This window comes from Pipistrellus kuhlii, unplaced genomic scaffold (genome assembly GCF_014108245.1).
Source record: "Pipistrellus kuhlii isolate mPipKuh1 unplaced genomic scaffold, mPipKuh1.p scaffold_m20_p_2, whole genome shotgun sequence".
Taxonomy (NCBI): domain Eukaryota; kingdom Metazoa; phylum Chordata; class Mammalia; order Chiroptera; family Vespertilionidae; genus Pipistrellus; species Pipistrellus kuhlii.
The window spans coordinates 26,846,831-26,869,489 of NW_023425515.1; the positions used below are offsets into that span (position 1 = coordinate 26,846,831).

General features: G+C 38.9%; 1 protein-coding gene and 1 pseudogene across 10 annotated transcripts in view; both read right to left on the reverse strand.

The window, feature by feature from the left end:
* TNIK (TRAF2 and NCK interacting kinase) overlaps positions 1 to 22,659 on the reverse strand; it is a 340,325-nt gene that overhangs the window by 132,783 nt on the left and 184,883 nt on the right. For all 10 annotated transcript variants that reach the window (XR_006742037.1, XM_036448484.2, XM_036448486.2 and 7 more), the window contains exons 3-4: positions 21,664 to 21,720; positions 9,045 to 9,170 (exon numbers count right to left, since the gene is read on the reverse strand). Coding sequence is in view for 9 of the 10 variants with exons in the window: in XM_036448484.2 (XP_036304377.1) it covers positions 9,045 to 9,170; positions 21,664 to 21,720 (183 nt within the window). In the remaining variant the exon portion in view is untranslated. The remainder of the gene's footprint in view (positions 1 to 9,044; positions 9,171 to 21,663; positions 21,721 to 22,659) is intronic.
* Positions 4,488 to 6,353, reverse strand: LOC118724798 (annotated as a pseudogene).

A 22,659-nucleotide genomic window follows, 5' to 3' on the forward strand; every position in this document is an offset into this window, starting at 1 on the left:
GGTGGGTTATGGGCAAACCTCTGTCTTCCAGCCACAGCAGACAAAAAGGTAGCTGGGAAATATTTCCTATGGAATGACCACTGGGGATACATTTGAGGAAGTGCTGCTCTTTGGGTGGTGACAGGCTGTGTCTCTATATAATCCATAGTAATATTTTACATAAATGTAATTCTAACAGAAAGCCATTAGCCTAAAGAGTCAGCTATCTGTGACCTTTGCTATTGTCTGCTAAAACATCCCCAAAAGGTATAATGTATTTTTCAAAGTGTATTTCTTACCAGCCTTATGAGCAGCTTTGAAAGTTGGAGAAACTGATAAACGGATATGAAAGGTGAAGTTGAAATGAACTTATTCAATCCCATTTGCAACACCAACATTTGAGATGGAAATTACTTTTTTACAATGAAAAGAAGAGCGTAGAGTTCAGGGGAAACCGGATTTATCACACTAGCTGAATTTGGGCAAGTTTCTCAACTCCTCTGAGCCTAATTTCCTCATCTGTAAAGTAGGGACAATGATAATATCTAATTTGTACAATGGTTGTAAAAATCTAATGAAATAATAAACAATGCAAACGAATGTAGCACTTCCGCACATGATAAGCAGATGACAAATTTGACCAGCCATTGTTATTATTAACACAAAATGGCCCAAACGCAGTGAGACAGAGGCCTTGGAATTAATATACACTATTATATTCTGTAACCAAGTTCCCACCAATATTGTAATCTGCTATAACTTTCCCAATTATGTTTCTGTTTTGCCTTTACTTTTCCAAGTGTCTCCTTAGTTTGTCATTAAACAGAAGAATAATTAGAAAAGAAATGATGTTCTTGCCCTCATGAGGCATTTCATACCTGTGTATTTTTATTCCCAGGGACACAGAAGCTAGTGGGGATGGTCAGAACAACCCTATGCACACGCACAAATTTGACAAATGCTGGGTCCTCTGTCTTCCAAGCAGATGTTGGACATATTACTGCCTCATTTTGCCACCTGCATCTAATTACAGGTAGAAAAACAAAATGTGAAAGGAGGGTTCTTCTCCATGTGACCTGGTTTTGGAAGTGAACAGAACTCACTGATGGCCTTTTGGCAACTTCAGGAAGGGGATTGCTAAAACAGTCTCCTAACTGGTCCTGCTTCTACTGGTGGTGGAGGTGCCCATTCATTCTAGTCTGGACCCAGCCACCAGAGGGACCCCTTAACTCTGTAGATCAGATCACACCCCTCCACCTTCAAAAGCACCCCTTCCCATACTCCCTTTCCCCCCACCTCCCAGAGGAAAAGCTGATGTCTTTACAATGGCCTTAAGGCCCTGCATGATCTAGCCTCAGGTCTCATCTCCCACATCTTCCAGTCACACTGGCCTCATTGCAGCTCCAGGTAAACACACCAGGACTGGATGGAATGCCTTTTCTCAGGTTAATTCCACAGGCCTGTCTGGCCACTGTACTTCCCGCTGCCATCCTACCTGTATTCCCATTAACACTGCCCTGCTCTTCCAGAAACTTTTAGCTTTCAGCATTCTCTATAGTGCTCTTGCATAGTCAATTTATTGTTTGTGGCCTGTTTCAAGAATGTAAGCTGTACGAAAGTCAGGGCTTTCTTCAGTTTTGTTCACTGATATATCCTAAGTCCCTAGAAGAATGCCTTGCAGTTAGCAAGTATTTGATATGTATATATTTGTTAAAAAATAAATAAATGCATGAGTGGATTAATGAATGAATTAATTATTTGTGGTGAGTGAATAAATGAACACATAAACTTGTAGGTTCTTGGTTCCCAACAACCACAGCCATCTCCAGGAAAAGAGCAATTGGCTAAAGTGAGAAGGATTGGACGGCGACTCATTTCCAGAGTATACAACTCCCGTTTGTGTCATGCGGAAGCAGACAGGCTTCCCGCTTTCTCCCAGTTCCAATCTGAAAACGGAATGCAGATTCTGCTCATTACAAAAAAGAAAAAAAAGCTCAGTGCCTTTCACCGAACTTCTGGCCAAGCTAAATCTTCACGTTTCGGGATGCCGGCATTCATTCGGGTGCTGCATCCATCCACCAATGAGCTGTGAAACCCTGGGAAAGTCAATGAACGTGACTGGGACCCAGAAAAATAAATGACAACTAATTTTCTTTCCAGCTTAGAAAATCTCAGCATTAGGAAAAAGGTAAAAACCAGTCAAGTACTGCTTGACCATTCCTCCTCTTCTCTCAACCAACAATCCTATATAATAAAAGCCTAATATGCAAATTGTCCCCTCAACTGGAAGTTTGACGGGGAGTTTAATGGAGTTTTGGGGGGGATGAAGTCTGTCTGGCCAACTGCCCACGGCTCCTTCCCCTGGCCTGGCCGGCTGGCAGGTGGCAGCAGCAGGCAGCCAGGGGAAGGGAGTTTCTGGCCGACAGCCAGCAGCCCCTAGGGACCCTGCCCATGCATAAATTTTGTGCAGTGGGTCTCTAATTTGTAAATAAATACCCACATTTTAATAGTTCAACCTAACAAGAAAACCATCTCACAAAATAAATGATCATCAGTCACAGTTAGGTGTGACTCACCTAGAAATACTTGTGCTACCTCAAGTGATAAGCTGGGATGTGGTTCCAAAGTTACATTAGTGGGTTTTTGTTTGTTTGTTTTTTTTGTTTTTAATTTGGAACTGTAGTCCTGACCAAACAATGCAGGAAGCCACTGATTGTCTTCACTATCAGAGAAGTGTAAACAAGGATCCGGGAGCACTGGTGGCCCTTGAACCCATAGCAAAGGTCAGAGCTATGCACCGATTACTTAGTCCAGGCAATGGGGGCTCAAGCTATTTTCTGACCAAATTGTCTTAGAGTAAATCTTTCTAATATTTACTGACCTTTAGGATAGTCTGTCTGTTACCCCAGTTACCCACCTGACTAAGGACTAGATGTGGATCCAAAATTGAATGAAAGGTTGACGAGGCCTGAGCACCAGTGGAAGTCCTTCCCCTTGAATTGGGTTTGCCCGCCTGGCCCCCAATATTCCCAAATTATTATTTCTTATCTTGTCTCTTTCATTTGTGTGCAGCCCCTTCTCCAGATCCTGAACCCTGAACCATGCAGGATGTGGGTCATCCACAAACAAAAAAGCTTTTCTACAGACTGCATTTAAATCGCTATTATTCCCCACCTGTTTCTGCAGCTTATCCAACCTGTGTCATCTTATCAGTTCCTGTTGAACCTGCATGATATTTTGAACTCTCAAAAGTACCTGTAGTGTCAGGTTTATACCTAATAATAGTAACCAATTTTGAACCAATAATGACACGTTCATTCACAAAACAACTATTTTTTCAGCATCATAAGCCCAGTACCTCCCTAGCACTAGAGGGATGCTGAGATGCAAAAGACACAATCCCGCCCTCAGAGAACTGACTGTCTACATGAGGAGTAAAGACAGCTCAGTGAAAAGTAATAAAAAAAAAGGAGCAGCAGAATTGGCTCTGATTTTAGAATTTAAGAGAAAGTTTAGGAGATTAAAAAAGCAGACATGAAAAAGAAAAATGTTTTAAAAATCAAATTACTGCAATTATTACTGAGATACAAATATCTTCAATACCACCAGTGTATGCTATTGTAGACATCCCCACCATGTCAATGAACATGTATATTTCTTTCTTTTTCTTTTTAAAAATTTCTTTATTGATTAAGGTATTAGATATGTCCTCATCCCTCCATTAACCCCCCCATCCTCTCCGCACTCAGGCCCTCACCTCCTTGGTGTTCGTGCCCATTGGTTAGGCTTATATGCATGCATGTAAGTCCTTTGGTTGATCTCTCCTCCTTACCCCCACCTTCCCTACCTTCTTTTTCTTTTTTTGTGTGACAAAATGAAAACATCATATCTAACCAAAGCTTCTAAAAACAGCTTTAAAAATCCCACTATAATTGTTAATGCTCATTCACTTGTAAATATAGATCCACAACATTTTAACTGGCTAAACAGCATCCCCTAATGAGTTTACTTAAGTCATTTCCTATTGGTTAACTTTTACATACATCTTTAGGTAGTTGTCCAAGTATTTATTTAGGATACATTCCTGTATGTAGAAGTACTGAGTTATTATTATTTTTCCCCCACAAAAGATAAGGAGTTTATTTTATGACATACTTATTTGGATGATTAGTACTTCTACATGTTTTTAAAGGCAACCATTTTAAGTGACAACACGTATCAGGCTAGTAGAAAACAGTTAAAACAAACCCCTCTCTTTTGATCTTACAAAGTCATGCAGACAAGAGAAGGCACATCTGGTCTGGTCCAATCAGGCTTCTTGGAATTATTAAAATCTTTCTATGATGAGCCAAATTCATCTTTCTGGTAAAGATGAATTTGGCCCATCACAGAAAGAAGGTTCTTTGAAGGCTGCTGCTAAACTCATTTCCCTTTGAAAAGGTAAATTTCAAGACAAGATAGTGCAAGAGGTAAGTTTTGATTTACGGAACATTTATAGACTAACTGTGCTTAGTCTCTGATTTCCAATTTATTTTAAAGAACAGAAACTATGTTGACAAGTTTCTCTGCCTCAATTTACCAGGATAACCATGAATGGCACCAGAATTAGGACAACTTGATTATCTTAATGATTCTGTCCTGACACCTGCCCACAGGGTCTGCGAGGCCCTGCCAGTGCTGTGCCTAGGATACTTTTGGGTGCCGAGGGGTCTGAGAAAGCAGTTCTCCCACTAGATTAAGTCCTCAAAAAACTATTTTCTCTCAATAGTGATTAATAAAATAGTGCTGAGTGGAGTTTATTCTGTGTAGCTAAATCTGGGAAGTCTGAGCATTCCTGGAGCTCCCTGCGGGATGTGTCATGGACCAAGAATCCCTTAAGTATGAGTATTCGCTACTGGAGGGCTCTGTCAGGTCAATCAGATTTCAGTCAGATTTTTATAACCAGTGCCGTCTGACCACTCCATGCTGTCCCCAGTGGCTCTCTGTGAAGGAGAAAGGCCCGCTCCACCTTCGAGGTACTTCAGTCCGGCACTTTTGGGGCAAAGCTAGAGGAACCCATGGCTTGAGGTCGAGGCATAAAGACACCTGTTTCCACGTAAGAATGGCTCAAAGTACTTTCTTGATTGTTTGGGTGAAAATCTGAATAAGAAGGTGGGGGATCAGAGACCTTGGCATCTGCTAATGTACTTCCACCATCAGCTGCAAGACCGGGTATGGTATCTGAGGGCGGAGCGCCGGCTCCAGACTCTCAGGTGGGACCTGTCTGCTGACCATCGCCTGCTGCAGCCTTCTTGCTTTTTTTTTTTTTTTTCATTTTTCCTCCGAGTGGTTTGTCTTCTTCTTAATTTGTTCACCTCCACCTCACAAAATTCAACCACTCACTCTTTTCTACATCTGCACACACTGCCTGCACCTTCCTCTGCAGCGTGTTGTAAACCTGATGGATGGTCCTGATGTCCTTCATGACTCCATGCTTGTCAAAGAAGACAGTGCCATGACTTTGGTATAACTCTGAGGTGTGTGTGGTACTGAAGACACTTTATACTCTTGCTGGCTGGTGTTGCCCAGGTTGGGAATAGCAAGGGAGATCCTTTGATTATACCTTTGGTTTGGTCTGAAAAGGACATTTAGAGCATGCATGGAATTGCTGGTGGTGGAGATGAAGCTGAAGAGGAGGAAGATGCAGTCAGGCACCCCAAATATGCTGGTGAGCTGCTTGTGAAGGACCTGCCCCCTGTATGACATCTGCTGCTGTGTATTCCTCGGGAATCTATACCACCTGATCACTTTCTTTCTCTGATCTTTAAGAATCCTGTTCAAACTCTCTTTGTTAACTTTGCTTGCATAATCATAAAAACTAAAAAACTTTGAACAAGGCTGATGGTTATGGGTTTCAATGACTTGCAGAAACTGTGTTCCTGATTCGGGAGTCACTGATGCTAAAGGTTTCCCTTTTGTCTCACTTCTCCCAGCAAAAATCCTTCGTGATCATCATTGCTGTTGGCACTGTGGAAACACACAGCCCTGAAAGTGTAGCCCGAAATGGAAGCCGCCATCATGGAAATCTCTCCAACCATACTGGGTTATTTTCATGTAAAGCCCTTTCTTTGGGAGACGTGTGTGTGTGTGTGTGTGTGTGTGTGTGTGTGTGTGTGTATCTTATATATTCCAATTGCTCCTGAATAAAGCTGCACCAATGTTTATTACCATAAGCAGGGGTGTATATGTCTATTCTTGATATTTCATTTTAAAAATCTTTGTTAATCTGCTAGGTAAGAAATGATATCTAATTCTCATCTTTTGCATTTATATTTTTAGTAAGTTACCTTTTAAAAACATCTTTATTGGTTATTGCTACTTCTTACTTTGTAATTGCTGCCTTGTTCTTTACTCAAACTATCAGTAGTTTCATATTTTTCGTATCCTAATATATAAAAACCTTGGGTCAAAATGACCAAGGCTTGACCAACCCGAAGTCAGTCCTACAGTTGCTGGGTTGCTGCTGACTGCTTCTGCTGCAGGAATGGTGCCCCAGCACTGACTGCTGAGGGAGGCTGAGAATCAGGGTCAGAGAGAGGCTTGATGAGAGAAGCAGGAAGTGATCCATTGCCTCTGTGGCAGCTTTTGATTAGCACTTGTCTCTCTTTTTCTTTCCCAGTCTGACCAGTAGCCACACCTCCATTTCTCACCAGGTCTCTACTGGGGCTGCTGATCAGCCCCACCTTTCTGATCAGTCCTTATTGATAGGCCCAGAGACACTGACTGGCATAAAAACCGATCAATCAGAACCAAATCTGGGTGAAGTGTGAGGAGCTAATGGTTGCCGAGGAGGCAGAGCTTTTGACACTGATTGGCATAGAAACTGACCAATCAGAACCAAATCTGGGTCAATTGTGAGGAGCCAATGGCTGCATAGGAGGCAGAGCTTTTGATGCTGACTGACTGGCATAGAAACCAACCAATCAGAACCAAATTGGCAGGCAGAGGAGGGTAGTTGGGGGTGAGATCAGGCTGGCAGGGGTGGGCATTTGGGGATGAGATCAGGCTGGCTGGGGATGGCAGTTGGGGGTGAGATCAGGCAGGCAGAGGCAGTTGGGGGCAAAAAAAGGTCAGTAGGAGAGGGCAGTTAGGGGCGATCAGGCAGGCAGGCAGAGGCAGTTAGGGGCAATCAGGCAGGCAGGCAGGTGAGCGGTTAGGAGCCAGTGGTTCCAGATTGCAAGAAGGATGTATAAACTGGCAGTCGGACATCCTCCAAAGGGTCCCCTATTGGAGAGGGTGCAGTCTGGAAAGAGGGATCATCCCCCCCCCCCCCCCACTCCATGAATGAATTTCATGCACCAGGCCACTAGTTGATTTATAAAAATTCTTTCCTTGGAAAGCTATTAAATTCTTACCATTTATGAAATGAATATTTTCTCTAAATTAGCTATTTGGATTTTTATTTCGTTCCTTGTGTTTTATAATAAGAAACTTCATATATCTCTATTTAGTATTATAAAGTCACATTTATTTTCTCTTATTACTTTTATGTTTTTAATTATCATATTTACATCTAACGTACACTTAAGAGGCCATAATTAAGTCTTATGATAACTCAGAGTTCACATAAAAATATATAAAATCAATGTGGTCATACAAATTGGGTTTACTTATTCAAAGCACACATTTTATTTTAAATTTAGAGATTGGTCTTATTGGGGAGGAGGGATATTCCCAGCAGATCTTTTCACTTTCAACAACTGTAGTATTCAATATCAAATGACATGAAAATCTTATTTTTCTGAGCCAACATTATTATATTCTTTTTGATACCTGTTTGTGGTCACTGTATATATTTTTTTCTTTTCAGCTGGGCTATAAGTGTCATATGAATTAAGAGAGTTTCTTCCATTCAAAACTGAGTTCTGTGGCAAGTTATCTATGAAATAATGGTAATTTGATACATACAGTTTAATATATAATTTGATATATATTAAGCACTGATAATTCAGTGAATTTTGTGTGTTAGACACATATTAATATGGAAAATAAGCAAGACGATAAATAGTTAAAAAGGTATTTTTGGAACCATTAATCTAAGAATAATATATGAGATGAACTGAGGAGTGTGTGTGTGTGTGTGTGTGTGTGTGTGTGTGTGTGAGAGAGAGAGAGAGAGAGAGAGAGAGAGAGAGAGAGAGAGAGAGAGAAAGAGAGAAGCTCCAAAATCTACACTTTCATTGAACTGGCATAGGATGGTCAAACCAAGGAAGCAGTATAAGCTTTCCCATAGGACAAGGTGAATAAAACTTGCAATGGAAAAAATCAGGAAAGTGAGAAGAAGAGCAATCTGGGCTGGAAAGGGATAGGAATAGTGGTTTTGGTATCAGATTACTGAATTTTTAAATAAAGGAACAGTCAATTAGATCTGACTTATAGACTGTCAAAGATATAGTACTAGGGCACATATCTGAGTGGACAAGAGAAAGAAGGAAAGCAACCTTTGAGAGTACCTACATGGTATGAGACACGATCATAAGTGTTTCACTCATAGAGTTAGAATTTAAATGTCAGTCATCCACACATCAGTGATAGATAAGAAGAGCATATCATGTAGAGCTTGTTTAGATACCAGCTCCACCATTTCTAGCTATTTAGATCTTGAGAGAGTTTGCTTCTCCTCTCTATAAACCTTAGTTTCATTATGCAAAAAATGAATATGATAATAATAATGTCTACCTCAAAGAGCCAGAATAAATTATATAACCCAGAAAAAAAAATAGTACAGTGCTTGAAATACAATAAAAACTGATATAGGTAGTCATTAATGGGAAAAAACAACGACAGAGAACAACTGGCTTTAAGGATGGTCTACATTAAAAGATAGAAGAGAGAGATACTAAAAAGACAGAGAGGTATTCAAAGAAATAGGAGAAAACCTTAAAACAACAATATTATGAAAATTATTGGGCTACGGGTTTCTAAAGAGTTCCTTAATCAAATTTAGTCATGAGGATAGAGAAATAGACCATTTAGTCCTGGTTGTTCTTCATGTAAGAAAAGTAATTTTGGCAAGCACTACATACCCAGAGTTGGTCATCCATGCCAGGTGGGTTCTTTTTGATAAAAGCACCATAGTATGTAGCAATATTCCGGTGGTGAGAATATTTTTTCAACATGTTAATTTCTTGTTTAATTTCTTCTTCTTCATCCTGCATTAGAATAATAAATATTTAGTCATGAAAATCACTGTCTTAGAATTATTTTCTATCATCATCTATATCAATTACATAATAAATTTCTTTCTTAAATTATTTGTTCTATGATGATAAACAAACACAATTATTATATAACTTGATTTTCTTGATTGACTACAAAGAAAAAAATTGCAAGACAACACATTGACTATCCAAGGTGTATTCTGTTTGTATAGCAAATAGGCATAGCTGGGGAGTTTGAGGGGGGGGGGGAGATATAAACAAAACACCTCATTTCTTCACCTGCTAAAGATCAAAGTAGGCTGTTGAGATAAAATTCACTCTAGATTTCTTAGAACTACGTCCACTGAATACCTATTACTGATCAGATCTTGTATAGGAAAGATTTAGGAAAGTGAAAAGAAAAAAAAAATATAGGCTCATTTTAAATTTAAGTTCATTTTCTTTGAGGTTTACTTTGATTGAAGTACCTGACTGAAGATGATGAAAGTCAGATGAGAAAGGCAGTGAGGACAAGTTCCCTAGATCTGAGGAAGTTCACAAAGCAGGAGTACCCATATCACCTTCAGGAAACTAAACATGAGAAGAAAGGGGAACTGTGGCAGTTATGCGAGAAGAGATAACTCCTACAGAGTAAGTGTCCTCTTTCGGGTTTCATTCATTCTGAGCTTCAATTTGGAGTCTACCAACCTGGATCATTTTTAGACACCCCCCACCCGCGTTCTCTCATAATTTTATTTTGATATTTTAGAGGCACATCAGTTGGACCTTCAATTAGTATTTTATTTTTGAGGTTGGTGGAAAAACATTTATCCCAGGAAAACTGTTTTAGATGTAGCTGTAACAATAGAATGATTATGCCTAAGTGTAAGATGTTACCATGACCTGAAAGACCACTGTCTGTGTCCCTCTCTGTTCCCTTGCCTCCTCTATCTGCTCGGCCTCCCTACAGTCTCTACATTGCTGAGTCATTCTGCAAATGATACCTTCTTTCACTTCCTCTTCTTCACACAATTTTTACTCATCATTTTTTTTAATTGAATTTAATTGACACTCCTTGAGGACATCTCTAATTCTCTCAGGCAATGTCAAATTTCCCTACTATATATATAATATATATATCTTGCCCACCCCTATACCCTCCCCCCCCCACAGTTCTTGATGCATGTACCATAGTTGCTGGTATCAGTTGGTGATATGGGTCAGTGTGTATCATAAGTTCCCTCTACTTGACTCTCTTCACTATGAATTGTAAACTCTCTTCTGCCTCCAGATCTTAGTTCTAGAGTCACTTCCCCCACAAAGCTCTCTGATCTGCCTGATTTTAGTCTAGCCCTGTGGAAAATCATGTGCTTCTTTCTTTATATCACCTACCAGAATTGCAATGCCCATTTATCAGTCTAACCATTTGAGTATTTCTTCCTTATTAGTCCATAATAACTACACGCAGGAATCTTTTGCTTTTTATAACAATCCCAGCACCAAGCAAAATGCCTCTGAATAAATGTAAGAATATAAGAATGAATATCTAGAAAGGGTCCAACCACTCACTGCAGCATGAGTGAAGCTTGAAAGGAACTAGTAAGTATAAGATGAGGAGTGTGATAACATGTTGACATTTTCTAACCACACAAAACTAAGTCTAATAACAATGGAGACGTGAAAACCCAGGAGAACTGAGCAGGTTACACATCACATGTTTTAACTAAGTTGAAGACTAATCTCAAATAGAATGTATGATTGGGACGCTGAGCCACGGAGGAGCACATGCCCAAATGGTGGAAGGAAGTGAGGGGTTTGGATGGAGGCTGAGCTGGGAGATGGCATTTCGCTAACCAGCGGATGGCATCCTTCCCTGCAGCTATTGAGAACTGCCTACACCTTTACCACAGGCCTCCTGAGAGAATGACCTTCAAAGGGCTTCAGCTTGTTGAAAGGTCCCTTTAATGTGCCTCAAATATCTGTCGTGATGCCCATTAGCTATTTTAAACTCTCCATGTGGGGCCCAGTAGTTGTGGGTGAAGGTAGGATGTGAGCAGATGTACTTTAGGCCTAAATAGAAGGGGAGAAAACATACCTGCGAATTCCCGTGGGCAGTCTGGCATTGACAGCTGCTTGGATTAAAGAGGCAACTACATGAAGCAGTAAAATACCAATCACAGTCCCATTGCAGCCTGACAGCTTGGGTCATTCCTAGTGAGGAGTCGGTCTGCTCCTACAAGTATTTGCTGCCTGCCTTTTGGGTTCTTACAGGATAGTGAATGATGTGGCAGAATCAGAGGGGTAAAGAAAGTGCCTAAAAGCTTATCCTATCACTAAGAAAATAAGACTTATGAAATAGTTAAATAAACTGTTAATTCAGTTTATAGTTACATAAAAAATAAATAGTATTGGAGATGAGAATGAAGTATTCTCTATCACTTTGCAAAGGTAAACTGAGGTGATGTGACCATGAAGAAAGTATATGCATTGAGTCAGAAAAAGGAGGGTGGGCAGGTAGGGGAGGAGGCATGCTTAGTTTGGGCTCCACTCATTTCTGGCTGTGTGATCTCAGAAAAGTAACCTATCCTTTTTGGAGCCAAATTTTCTCATCTACAATGAGATACAAATATAATAGTATCACTATATGTCCTAGCCTTTTGTGATAATTAAATAAAGTATGTGAAAATTATAAAGTGAAATACAAATAGACATTCTTAATCTTCTCAACTGAAAAATAAATATCAAGGATGGGAGGGCAGGGATGTTAGTAACTTGAATTTTAGGTTTAAATTGCACTGTTTCAAAATACAGTTATGGAACCACTGTGGGTCATGGTTATGTAGCCCTAAAATAGAACCTTAATCTAGATCTTACATAATCTTGTAAGTGACCATGCAATTTGTCAGGCTCTCAGGACTACTGTTTATCCAGATTTCTAATCTAGGGCAAGGATGGCAGTAAATCATTCAGTGAAATTGAAAGGGAGGCACTTATTATGACTTTAAGAACTCATTTAATCATTTCACAAGTAATTTACCCTCTCACAATATGGTTCATTGAAGGAGATGGGTTACGATGCTTTCAAAAGACAAATACTAGAATTAGATTGTATGGTTTTGAGAGAAGGATATCTGATATATTTTTAAATGGATTTTTCTTATGTCTTAAGGATCAAGCTCACTAGGAAACTAATGACCACTGGGTCATAAGGAAAAACAAAGTAATGCTACCAAAGTCTCACGAATTAAAAAAAAAAAAAAAAAAAAAAAAAAAAAGCCTTTTAATAAGTCAAGTCCAATACTGTCGGGAGAACTATTACTTCAATTAGAAGCTTTAAAATCTAGTCCAAGCTGATTCAGACATGGCATTTAAACTTTTCAAATGTCAGATATTTTCACCTGTAAATGGTAATAAAAGCATAATCTAAGTCACCTCTCAGGGCTTAGAAATGATTATTTAAGCAAAGCATTATTATCAACATAAGGATTTTTTTCAAGATCATAGGAATCTATTTATTGCTTAGTATTTATAGTAAACTAAAAAAAAAATGGCCATAATATTTAACAACTTCCCTCATGAAGAGGTCAAGTCCATTTCTTCTCCTTGTTGCTGGGTTTGGCCACATGACTTGCTTTGGCCAATGAGATATTAGCAAAGTGATTCAGTAGAGGCTTAAAAAGTACGTGTGTGTTGGAGTGGTCCTCCCTAATTGCTTGCAGAGGATACTCCCAGCCTCCTAGAGGATAGCAAACCATGGGAAGATTTTCAAATGCAAAGAAATGGATGATTCCAGGTGATGCTTCTAAGCCATTAGCTACCTGTGATGATGATATGAAATCACAACCACGGTGACAAAATATAGCAAAAGCCAAACTTATGTATTATTCAATATGTTCTAGAGGCTGTGTGCATAGTATCTTAATAAATATTCAAAACAGCTCCATGAAGTAGATGTTTTTAATGATCCCACTTTACAAATAGGAAAGCAAGTTTCAGGGAGTTCATTCATATGTTTAAATGTTAAAGCTAAGATTCAAAGCCAGATTTGTCCGACTCCAAAGCCAGTGCTCTTAGTTCTATACTGAAAACTCCTAGGAAGAAGAAGGGTAATTACCCATGGTGATGAAACCAAAGCTGCTAGTCATGAAAGAACAGTTCAGGGATATCTTAATCCAGGCTGAAGAGAAACCTGACTTTGGTTGTCCAATTAAAGGGGCTTGTTAGCACGCAATTATAATATTTGCTCATGAATGGGGTTAAGTTGCATGTTTATTACACAGGGGAACATATTATAAGCCCTTAAAATATGCTAAGACTTAAAGACCAAATTTAATAAGACATTTTAATATTAGTGTGCTCTCTAACAAATGTTTGCCCCAAATTTAGTTCTCAATCCATGAAATAGGAATAAAACTATGTAATTATTATAACAGCCAAGGGACTGATCAGTTTGAACGTGAGAAGGAAATATGAAGTGTACGGACTCATAAATGCCACTACCTTCTAGATGTGTGGACATGGCTACAACTCCTGCTGCTCCTGCTCACTTGCCCTGCTCTCCAACGCAGTCCTTGGTATTAGGTAGGCATTTGTGTCAACTTGTCAATCATTCTCACCTTCATTGTTGACTAAATGTGACAAGAAGTTGAAGACATTCTTTTCGTTAAAGAATTATTTACTATTAGAATTTGAAGGGACTGTAAACATTTTCTAGGATGTGATTTTTTTTAAAAATATATTGTTACTGATTTCAGAGAGGAAGGAAGAGGGAGAGAGATAGAAACATCAATGATGAGAGGGAAGCATTGATCGGCTGCCTCCTGAATGCTTCCTACTAGGGATTGAGCCTGCAACCCTAGCATGTGCCCTTGATCAGAATCGAACTCGGGACACTTCAGTCCACAGGTCAAAATTTTATCCATTAAGCCAAACTAGCTAGGGCTAGGATATGATTTTTAATTAAAAAAATAATTTGGAGAAATTTAATAATTCTTCCAATAGAAATTTTATTCAAGATTTCAATAAATAGCATCAACAAAACTAAACTTTTTAAATCAATAAATAATTTTATAAGTTTGATCTAGTTATAATCAATGACAATAAGGAGGTTGTTTTAATGAATACAAAATTAGAATTATTTATTTATTTATATATTTTATTGATTTTATACAGAGAGGAAGGGAGAGAGATAGAGAGTTAGAAACATCGATGAGAGAGTGTCATCGATCAGCTGCCTCTTGCACACCCCTCACTGGGGATATGCCCGCAACCAAGGTACGTGCCCTTGACCGGAATCGAACCCGGAACCCTTCAGTCCCCAAGCCGACGCTCTATCCATTGAGCCAAACCGGTCCCGGCCAAAATTAGAATTTTTTGAGGAGAATTTAAAGTCACATATCAGCTTCAATATATTAGTAATTTGGGGTTTTGTTTGGTTTTGAAGAATAGAGAAAAATCCACATTTCCTAAGACAAGTAACTGCAAATGGCAACAATTATTTTTTGTTTACTTATTTGGTAGCAATTACTTTTAAAGAGCATATTTTGAAATCTGAATGACATTCTGCACATGGAAGGAATAACCTGACAGTATAAATTGAGAAGTTGCTATTTTTCAGTGCCTTCAAAATTGGCATATAATGTAGAGTTTGCTGCTTGTCGTTTACTTATTTTATTTTTATTATTTTTTAAAGTGTCCTTGATGGTCACTTGTATTAGTTTTTATTGCTTCTGTAACCATTATAATAAATCCATTAGGACAATCCCTACATCTCAAAATCCTTAATTCAGTCATATCTGAACATTCATTTTTTGCTATATAAAATAACATATTCACAAGTGTTGGGGATTAAGATGTGGACATTATTGGGGGCCCTTATTCTACCACAGTCTACATTGTGTTTCCCAAAGATTTACTTCTCTCCCACATGTAAAATACATTCACTCCCATCCCAACATCTCCAAAAGTGTCAACCCATTATAGCATCAACTCAGAATCCAAAAGCTTATCAGTTCAAATTCCCCAATGACATCAGGGACGAATGAGGCTTACGCTATCCCGAAGTGAGGTTTGCTTTTAAAACCACAGTTTATTAAATGTTAAAATATACACGTTATAAATGAGAATTAAGCATGTGTGGATCCCCTAAAATTACCTCAAGTTGGGGTTATGCACCTGCAAATTATATTTTTACAGATCTAAGGAAATGGACCCAAAATAGGTCAATGAGTTGCCTAAGCCCACATCTCTTCATTGTAGCATTGACTGAACTAGTGACTTTACCATGACATTCTGCAGGCAGCTCCTGGGTTTGCTGTGTGCGTCAACTGTGAGCTAAATACATTCATTCAACAAATATTTAAGTGCCTACTGTATCCCAGGCACAATGCTCAATGCTAACAATGTAATAATACAACAATGGGCATGACAGATTCAAGCTCTGCCACAATGACACTTACTATAGTCTAGTGGGGAACACAGATGGAAATCCAAGAGTGACAGAGATGGGTAGCTGATCTAATTGGGGGGACAGCCCCAAGAGATTCAAGTTTGAGCTGAATTCTAAAATCCTTGTGGAAGTTACCCCGTTGGGAAAAATAGAAAAAAGTGTGATGTGGTGTGACTAAGGAGGGAACCGTGTTCCTGGCAGGGAAACAGTGGTTGCCAAGGCCCTGTAGCTGGAGGGGGTATGGCATGTTGTCTTCTATGGGAATCATTAGTGCCACGGAGAGAAAAATAAAAAATGTCTGCAGAAGACACTGTGGTAACAACATGCACTGAACATTGTGTCCTACATATTGTTCTCAAATGCTTTATAAATAACTGTATTTACTTTTCACACTAACTTCCTGAGGAAAGTGATATTATCCACATTGACACATGTGGAGGAAGGAAAGGTTAAGCAACATGTCTAGGGTAAGAAAGCCATGAAGTGTCAAAACTAGCATATGCCCAGCTCTCTCTTACACAAAGGCGGTGCCCCTAGGAGAAGCCGATAACTCAAGTCTGATATGTATCTTTCTCACACCCTGACTCTTCCAAGCAATCCCCGATGGTAAGATTTTTTTCTTTTAGTCCGAGTTTTTAGCAAACATCCATGGAGTTTGCTAACTATGAGCAAAACACTCTCCCAGGGGCTACTGGGAGAAGGCCATCTCCTTATTCTTCACAGAGAGATGCAAACTGGCCACTAACAACCTACAGGAATTCAGTGAATAAGACAGAAATAGAAAATCAATGAAGCAGGGCTTCAAAGGCATCCTTCTAGTAGGTAAATCCCATGGTGTTACTTTGCTATGTAACTTCTGGACCCACATTGGTCTAGCAGTAGTTGGGGGTAGGAGTTACAGCCTCACACCCCTCATAAAAAATCACCACCACCACCACAACAAACAAAACAAGGCAAAACCAAAAAAACTTCCCCTTATATCTTGTCTACATATTGAAGTTTTGCGTAAAACTGTTTGATCAAAGTGTTCAATTTGGAAAATAAAAACTAAAAACCTTGTCAAGCCCTTGCCACAGCAGTGTCTTCACCAACTGGGCCCTAACTTGTCAGATTCATCATGTGTCACACTCCCCTAAGCACTTTTTAGTCTTTACACTATGTAGTACTTTCCAGAACATGCTCTGTGCTTTCTCCAGCCCCACACCTTAGTACAGGCTGTGCCCTTGGTCAGGAGTGTCCTCGTCTGATTGTCTTCCTAGGCTTACTTACTACCCCTCACTGCCACACCAATCTTGATAAGTTTGTTTATTATTTTTATAAGTTTATTGTAAAATGGATTAGCTTTACTTATAAATATTTAGGGCAAGGTTGTGTTATTGTGAGCATTCCCTTCAGGCAAAAGACCACTTTTTCGTCTTTGAATTTCTAGTGGCTGTCATAAAGGAGGTATTTAGTAAAGGCTTATTGAATGAATTAATGAAAGATCACACTAAATTAAACACTAAACAACTATCTATATTTGATTGAGGGCCTATGCAATGTGGTTAAGGGGATGGACTTAAAAGATAGAGTTAAAACAGATTCATTCTACCATTTTCATGTTACATTGAGCAAGATACCTTAAAATATGCTTAGATCTCTCATCTACTATTGCGACTAATTAATAATAGAATAGAATCCATTTTTGTGTGCTGTTGAGAGGATTAAATGAATACATATACAGAAAGTATTTAAAAGAGTTTTGGCAAATAATCACTCCATCAAGGTTAGTTACCAGTATTATTATTATGAAATTTATAAAAAAAAAAAAAGTAAGTAGAGGGGTACTTTATTTAAAGACCAGATCAGTTTTAAACACATCCACTATAATATGATCTGATGTCATAGTAACATTATTTTGGTTTTGTCTGCCCAGCATCCTTACCACCGTTTTCTCTAAAAACTCTCAGGTTTTTCTTGAGGAATCATGTTTCCCAACCCTGTGGTAGTTTCCAGGGTTAGCCACCCAACCCAGATGTGGCTGAAGAGAAACAGGTTTGGTTCAGGGCTGGGCTATAACCCAAGGTGGGCCACTGATACTCAGACTGGCACTTCTGCTGCAGCTGAGGTAAGGAATTAATGAGAACATGAATCTGCAGGTGGGAAGAAAACAGAGCCCAGAGATAGAGAGAGACACAATTCTTAACCACAGCATGTGACTTCCTGGGCCCTGCTGAGTTTTTTCTTTGTTTGAATATGCAATAGCCAGGAAATCATATTTTCAACTTCACTCAGTTTACTGGGGCTTTGGTACCACAATCCAGTGTCCTGAGCCATGTGATTACCACCATTATAAAGGTGAATGTGTTGATGTTAACTCATTATCTCGTTGAGTCCTACATGGATTTTAAGGTGTCATTGTAAAGAAACTAGTTTACACCATGAATTTTTGTCCAGATGAATATGGGGATTTATCAAAGAATCATAGTATCTTCATACTTGGTGGCCAGAGAGCAGTAAATACAAGACCCTAGAAATTGCTCCTCTAACTTTGTATGTGCATGGAGATCCTTGAGAAACTTATAGAAAAGGCAGGTTCTGAGGCTCCACCCAAAAATTCTGCAGCAGGCTAAGGAATCTGAATTTCTCATGCACACCCCAAAGATGTGGATAGTTCAGTAATGCTGGCTGTCCACTTTGAGAAATACCACCCTAGAGAGTCCAATTTTGTTTCGGTGTTGTAGGCCAGTGGTCAGCAAATCCATTAGTCAACACAGCTAACTATCAACAGTACAAGGATTGAAATTTCTTTTGAGATCCATTTTTTTTTAAACTTAAACTTCTTCTAATGCCACTTCTTCAAAATAGACTCACCCAGGCCGTAGTATTTTGTGGAAGAGCCACACTCAAGGGGCCAAAGAGCCGAATGTGGTTCAAGAGCCACAGTTTGCCGACCACGGTTGTAGGCAAATCTAGAGTACACAAATTCATAGGGAAGGAATCCCCAGAAAGTGACAAAATGCAGAAATTCCCATAATTATTTCAGAAAGTAAAATAACTTCAAAGGCAGCCTGAGTTTAAGTACTAATTCTGAAGCAAGTATTAAGAAATTTGGAACTGTCTCAGATCTACAACAGAGAGGAAGTGAGCATTATATCCAGTTATCTCTGTGGCTATTTTCTATAAAATAAAATAAAAAGAAGCAGTATGGAATAAAAACAATAATTTAGAAATTGATTTCAGGCTTATGGCATTATCAATTTCACTACAATAAACTATAGTAACTCTGCAGTAAATCATTGCAAACAATTAACAAAGATGACCTTTGAGAATTCATCTCAGTTTTTAACAGAGCAGCTATAATGAGCACAATTATAATAATTGGTAAGAAGCTTTTGCAACATTCCATAATACACAAAAGACAACATGGCAAAATGAAATAGATTGTTTTTTGAGGATAGCACATGGGTTTCACAAAGGAAATCTTACATTGACTGGGATGCATAAGGGGGTAATACAAAAGTCATTTGATGCTGCATCAGATACCCTGGGAATAAGAAAACCATTTCCAGATGTGTATCCATGTTTGTCTTTGTTAAGGGTCAGTGGTTACATAATGGCCAACGATGTGCCTACATCAGGGCAACTATCCAGCCCTTTCAACAGGGGTTTCCCAAGAGAATCAAGCCAAAATACTACAAAGCATCCATTGTATGCAATGGATGACTCTCCTATGCATGAAAATGGCATTAGCTTTGTACCATCCTTGGGAGAACTGAGAAAAGGGTCTCTCTAATCATTAACCTCTGAAATTGGAATGATGTACGTAGGGCTTAGTGGCCTTGTGAAACCCCGTTGAGAAAGGCTAACTGCCACTCCTTAAAAACTAAAACATATCCTCTGGGGTAAATAGCTATGTAACTGTTTTGATCCCAAGCAAAGTGGTCTCGTAAAAGTAAGTGGTTCATCAAGCAATTTGAAGTCTCACAAATGGAACCAGAAACTAGAAGAGGAATGTACTGTGCTCTCAGGTCATACTTTGCACATCAACATTCAACTCTGTTGCACACGTGTGCCCTGAGATTAACAATGTCAGTGGAACTCAACTGCAGTTCCACAGAACCACACAATAAAACTTTACAGCACAAATGTCTTGGACTTCATCCACAACCCTGAGCTGTTAAACTGCCACGTGCATTGCATTATGTGCAGATCCTATTCGCTCCAAGGAAAATACAGTAGTAGGACTTCAGCGGATTAACAAAATAAATTTTCCTTTGTTCTGTGCTGGGAGCTTTGTAAAAGGTTCACACGTTTATAAATGGGTTTCTACATGGAGACTGATCTTATGTGATCTTGATTTTTGTGTCAGACCCTGCTAACTGACCGTATCAGTATCCATTCTCCCTCCATTCCTGGCTAGTAGAATGCAGATTTTTAACTGCACACATTGGTAGAATGAAAGACTACATTTCCCAGTTTCCATGCAGCTAGCTATAGCCAATGAATGTAAAACTAAGTGGAAATGTTGTATGTAAATAGGAAATATTTCACTGGAAGGGGTTCTCTTCTTTACCCTACAGCTATCAACCCCTCCCCTTCTTCTGCCCGGCAAAGAATGTGATCAATGGAAAACCGACAACCATGTTGAACATGGATGTGACCTTAAGTGTGGAAGCCATGCAGAATAATGGAATGGAGAGATAAAACCATCTGTCTACTCTACCATATTGCCGCCCTACTCCCTGGGCTGTCAACTCCAGACTCCTTTAACACCAGAGAGCAAGACATTTCCATCATGCATCGGCCTTTGTTGTCTTGAGTTTTCTGTTTCAAGTGGCAGAACCTAAACCCAATTAGTATAATTTGCATGCAGTTTCTCATTCAGCAAAGGCAAGGTGAATTAAGAAACTAATTTGGATTAGATTTTTGAACTGGTTTGCAACCTCTGAAATTGGAATGATGTACGTAGGGCAAATAAAAGGAAGCACTACTTTATCTAAGTGCTAATAGGCATATGGAAACAGCTTTTTTACTGGTTATAAATGTATATAATTAAAGAGGAATTCAGATCAATAATAGGTAAAGAAAATAAATCAGTACAATGTGTGGTATAAATGAAAATTAGTAAAATTAGTATTATGGTAGAGAGTATACCATCTAATATAGACTATCAAAAGTATCAAGCCAGAAAAGGTATAAATTGAAGTCTGACATGCAGACATCCATGTGTCTTTTTTAATTTGTATTTTGGTTCTTGATACCTTTATGTGACCAATTTATTCTATACGTAGTTAAATAATCCACTTCTTGGTTGATGGACGACTTTGGTCTTTTAGCTTTTATGTATAGCAGACAAACATCTTAGAAAAATCCCCAGGACAATAGAAAATTATTAACATGCTTTTGATGTCCAGTGAGTCCTTTCAAGTCTGATTTTCACTCTGTACTCTTGAAAAGACATTAACATATTTTAAATGGACTCAGCAAAAAGGAATGAAAGCACAAGATTGTATTTCAAACAAAGTCTATTTCTTAGATTGTTTCTGATCATCCAGGCAGAAATTTCATTTCAGTCTTGCTCTAAATAATAAGAATTTGTGGTTATTATGATTATTTGTTCAGTAATATTTGGGTAAGGAAAATATTTATGTTAAATATTCCACTAGGAGATTAGAGATACCCAAACTCGTGTCTATTCCAATGTTAGGTGGACCTCTGGGAAAGTGTTAAGACCCATCACTTCTGTGTAATCTCCGTAATATTCTTTTAATACCTGCAAAGCTGTGTTCTGTCTTCATATGCAAATATCTTTCATTGTGGTTATGTAAATTATCAGTGCACATTATTTATTCTTCACTCTAACAACATAAGGCAGAGTATAGATATCTAATTTAGAGTGATTTACTCATTGTCTTCTCAATTAGCTGCTGGATACTCTTCTTTATGTTAAGCACAAGGGTGAAAAGATTTTAGATGTTTAAAAGGATTCTATTTCTAAAAAATAATTTTTTTCTATCCCTAACTTTTTTTATTATAAATATATATGATTGAGATGGCAAGATAAAGATACATTACCCCTGTGACATCCATAACCTTAATGGCTGCAAGCTGGCCTGTTTTGACATGGCGACCCTGTATGAAAAAGATAAAATAAAGAGGATTTTAGTTCTGATGAGCAATATTATCATTCCCACTGGGAAGAACAATATTACCTAGATTAATGTTACAGAATGCCAATAAGGAAGACAGACGGATACACACACACACACACACACACACACGCATACACACACACATCTTAAATGCTTTGAGATCAATTTCTATTTAGTGTTTATTTTGTAAAACATCTCCATCACTTTGTCTTTTGGGCTTGTTTTCACACTAGTTGTCAAGTTAAATAAAAAAGGCAATGCTGAATAATTTGGTTCTACCTCCCCTCCAAAGTGTTAGATGAGGGCTTGTGTGAGAGGTGGATTTGTGTGGAAGGGGAGCCAGACCTAACTGGAGGAGACACAGTATTTCCTCTGTCCAAAAATCCTCACTATGTAAAGGGACTTTAGTGTCCTTGATGATTAAAGTATCTTGTAACGGTCTGAATTGGTTGTTGGTACTTCCAATTTAGTAACTGCTATAATGTCATTGACAGTGACAATGAAAAAGACAATATCCTTGTTTGCCATTTTAAATTTCACTGCCAAGCTGAAATAAGAGTTCCCGATGGGTCTGACAGAAGACTGACTAATACAGCTCTGGGATGGCAGCTTCAGCTAAATTGAGAACCTGGAGATGGAACAATTAGCAGGCTCAGCTCAGGCCCAAGCAACAGGCATCCCCAGGGCCTGGCAACAGGAGGGCAGCGGAGCTGTCAACCTTTGAAGGGGGAGGGCCCCGAAGGAGGCTGCCTGGCTTGAGTGGCCTTTTACATCACTGGAGAATGTCAAACCTAATTAGGGTCCAGATTGAGAAAGACTGTGAAGGACTGGCCAGGAGTTAGCTGACCCAGAGATCACTAGAAACCGGAGGCACAGCCATTGCTGAGACAGTGGTTAGAGAATCAACTTCATAAAATCA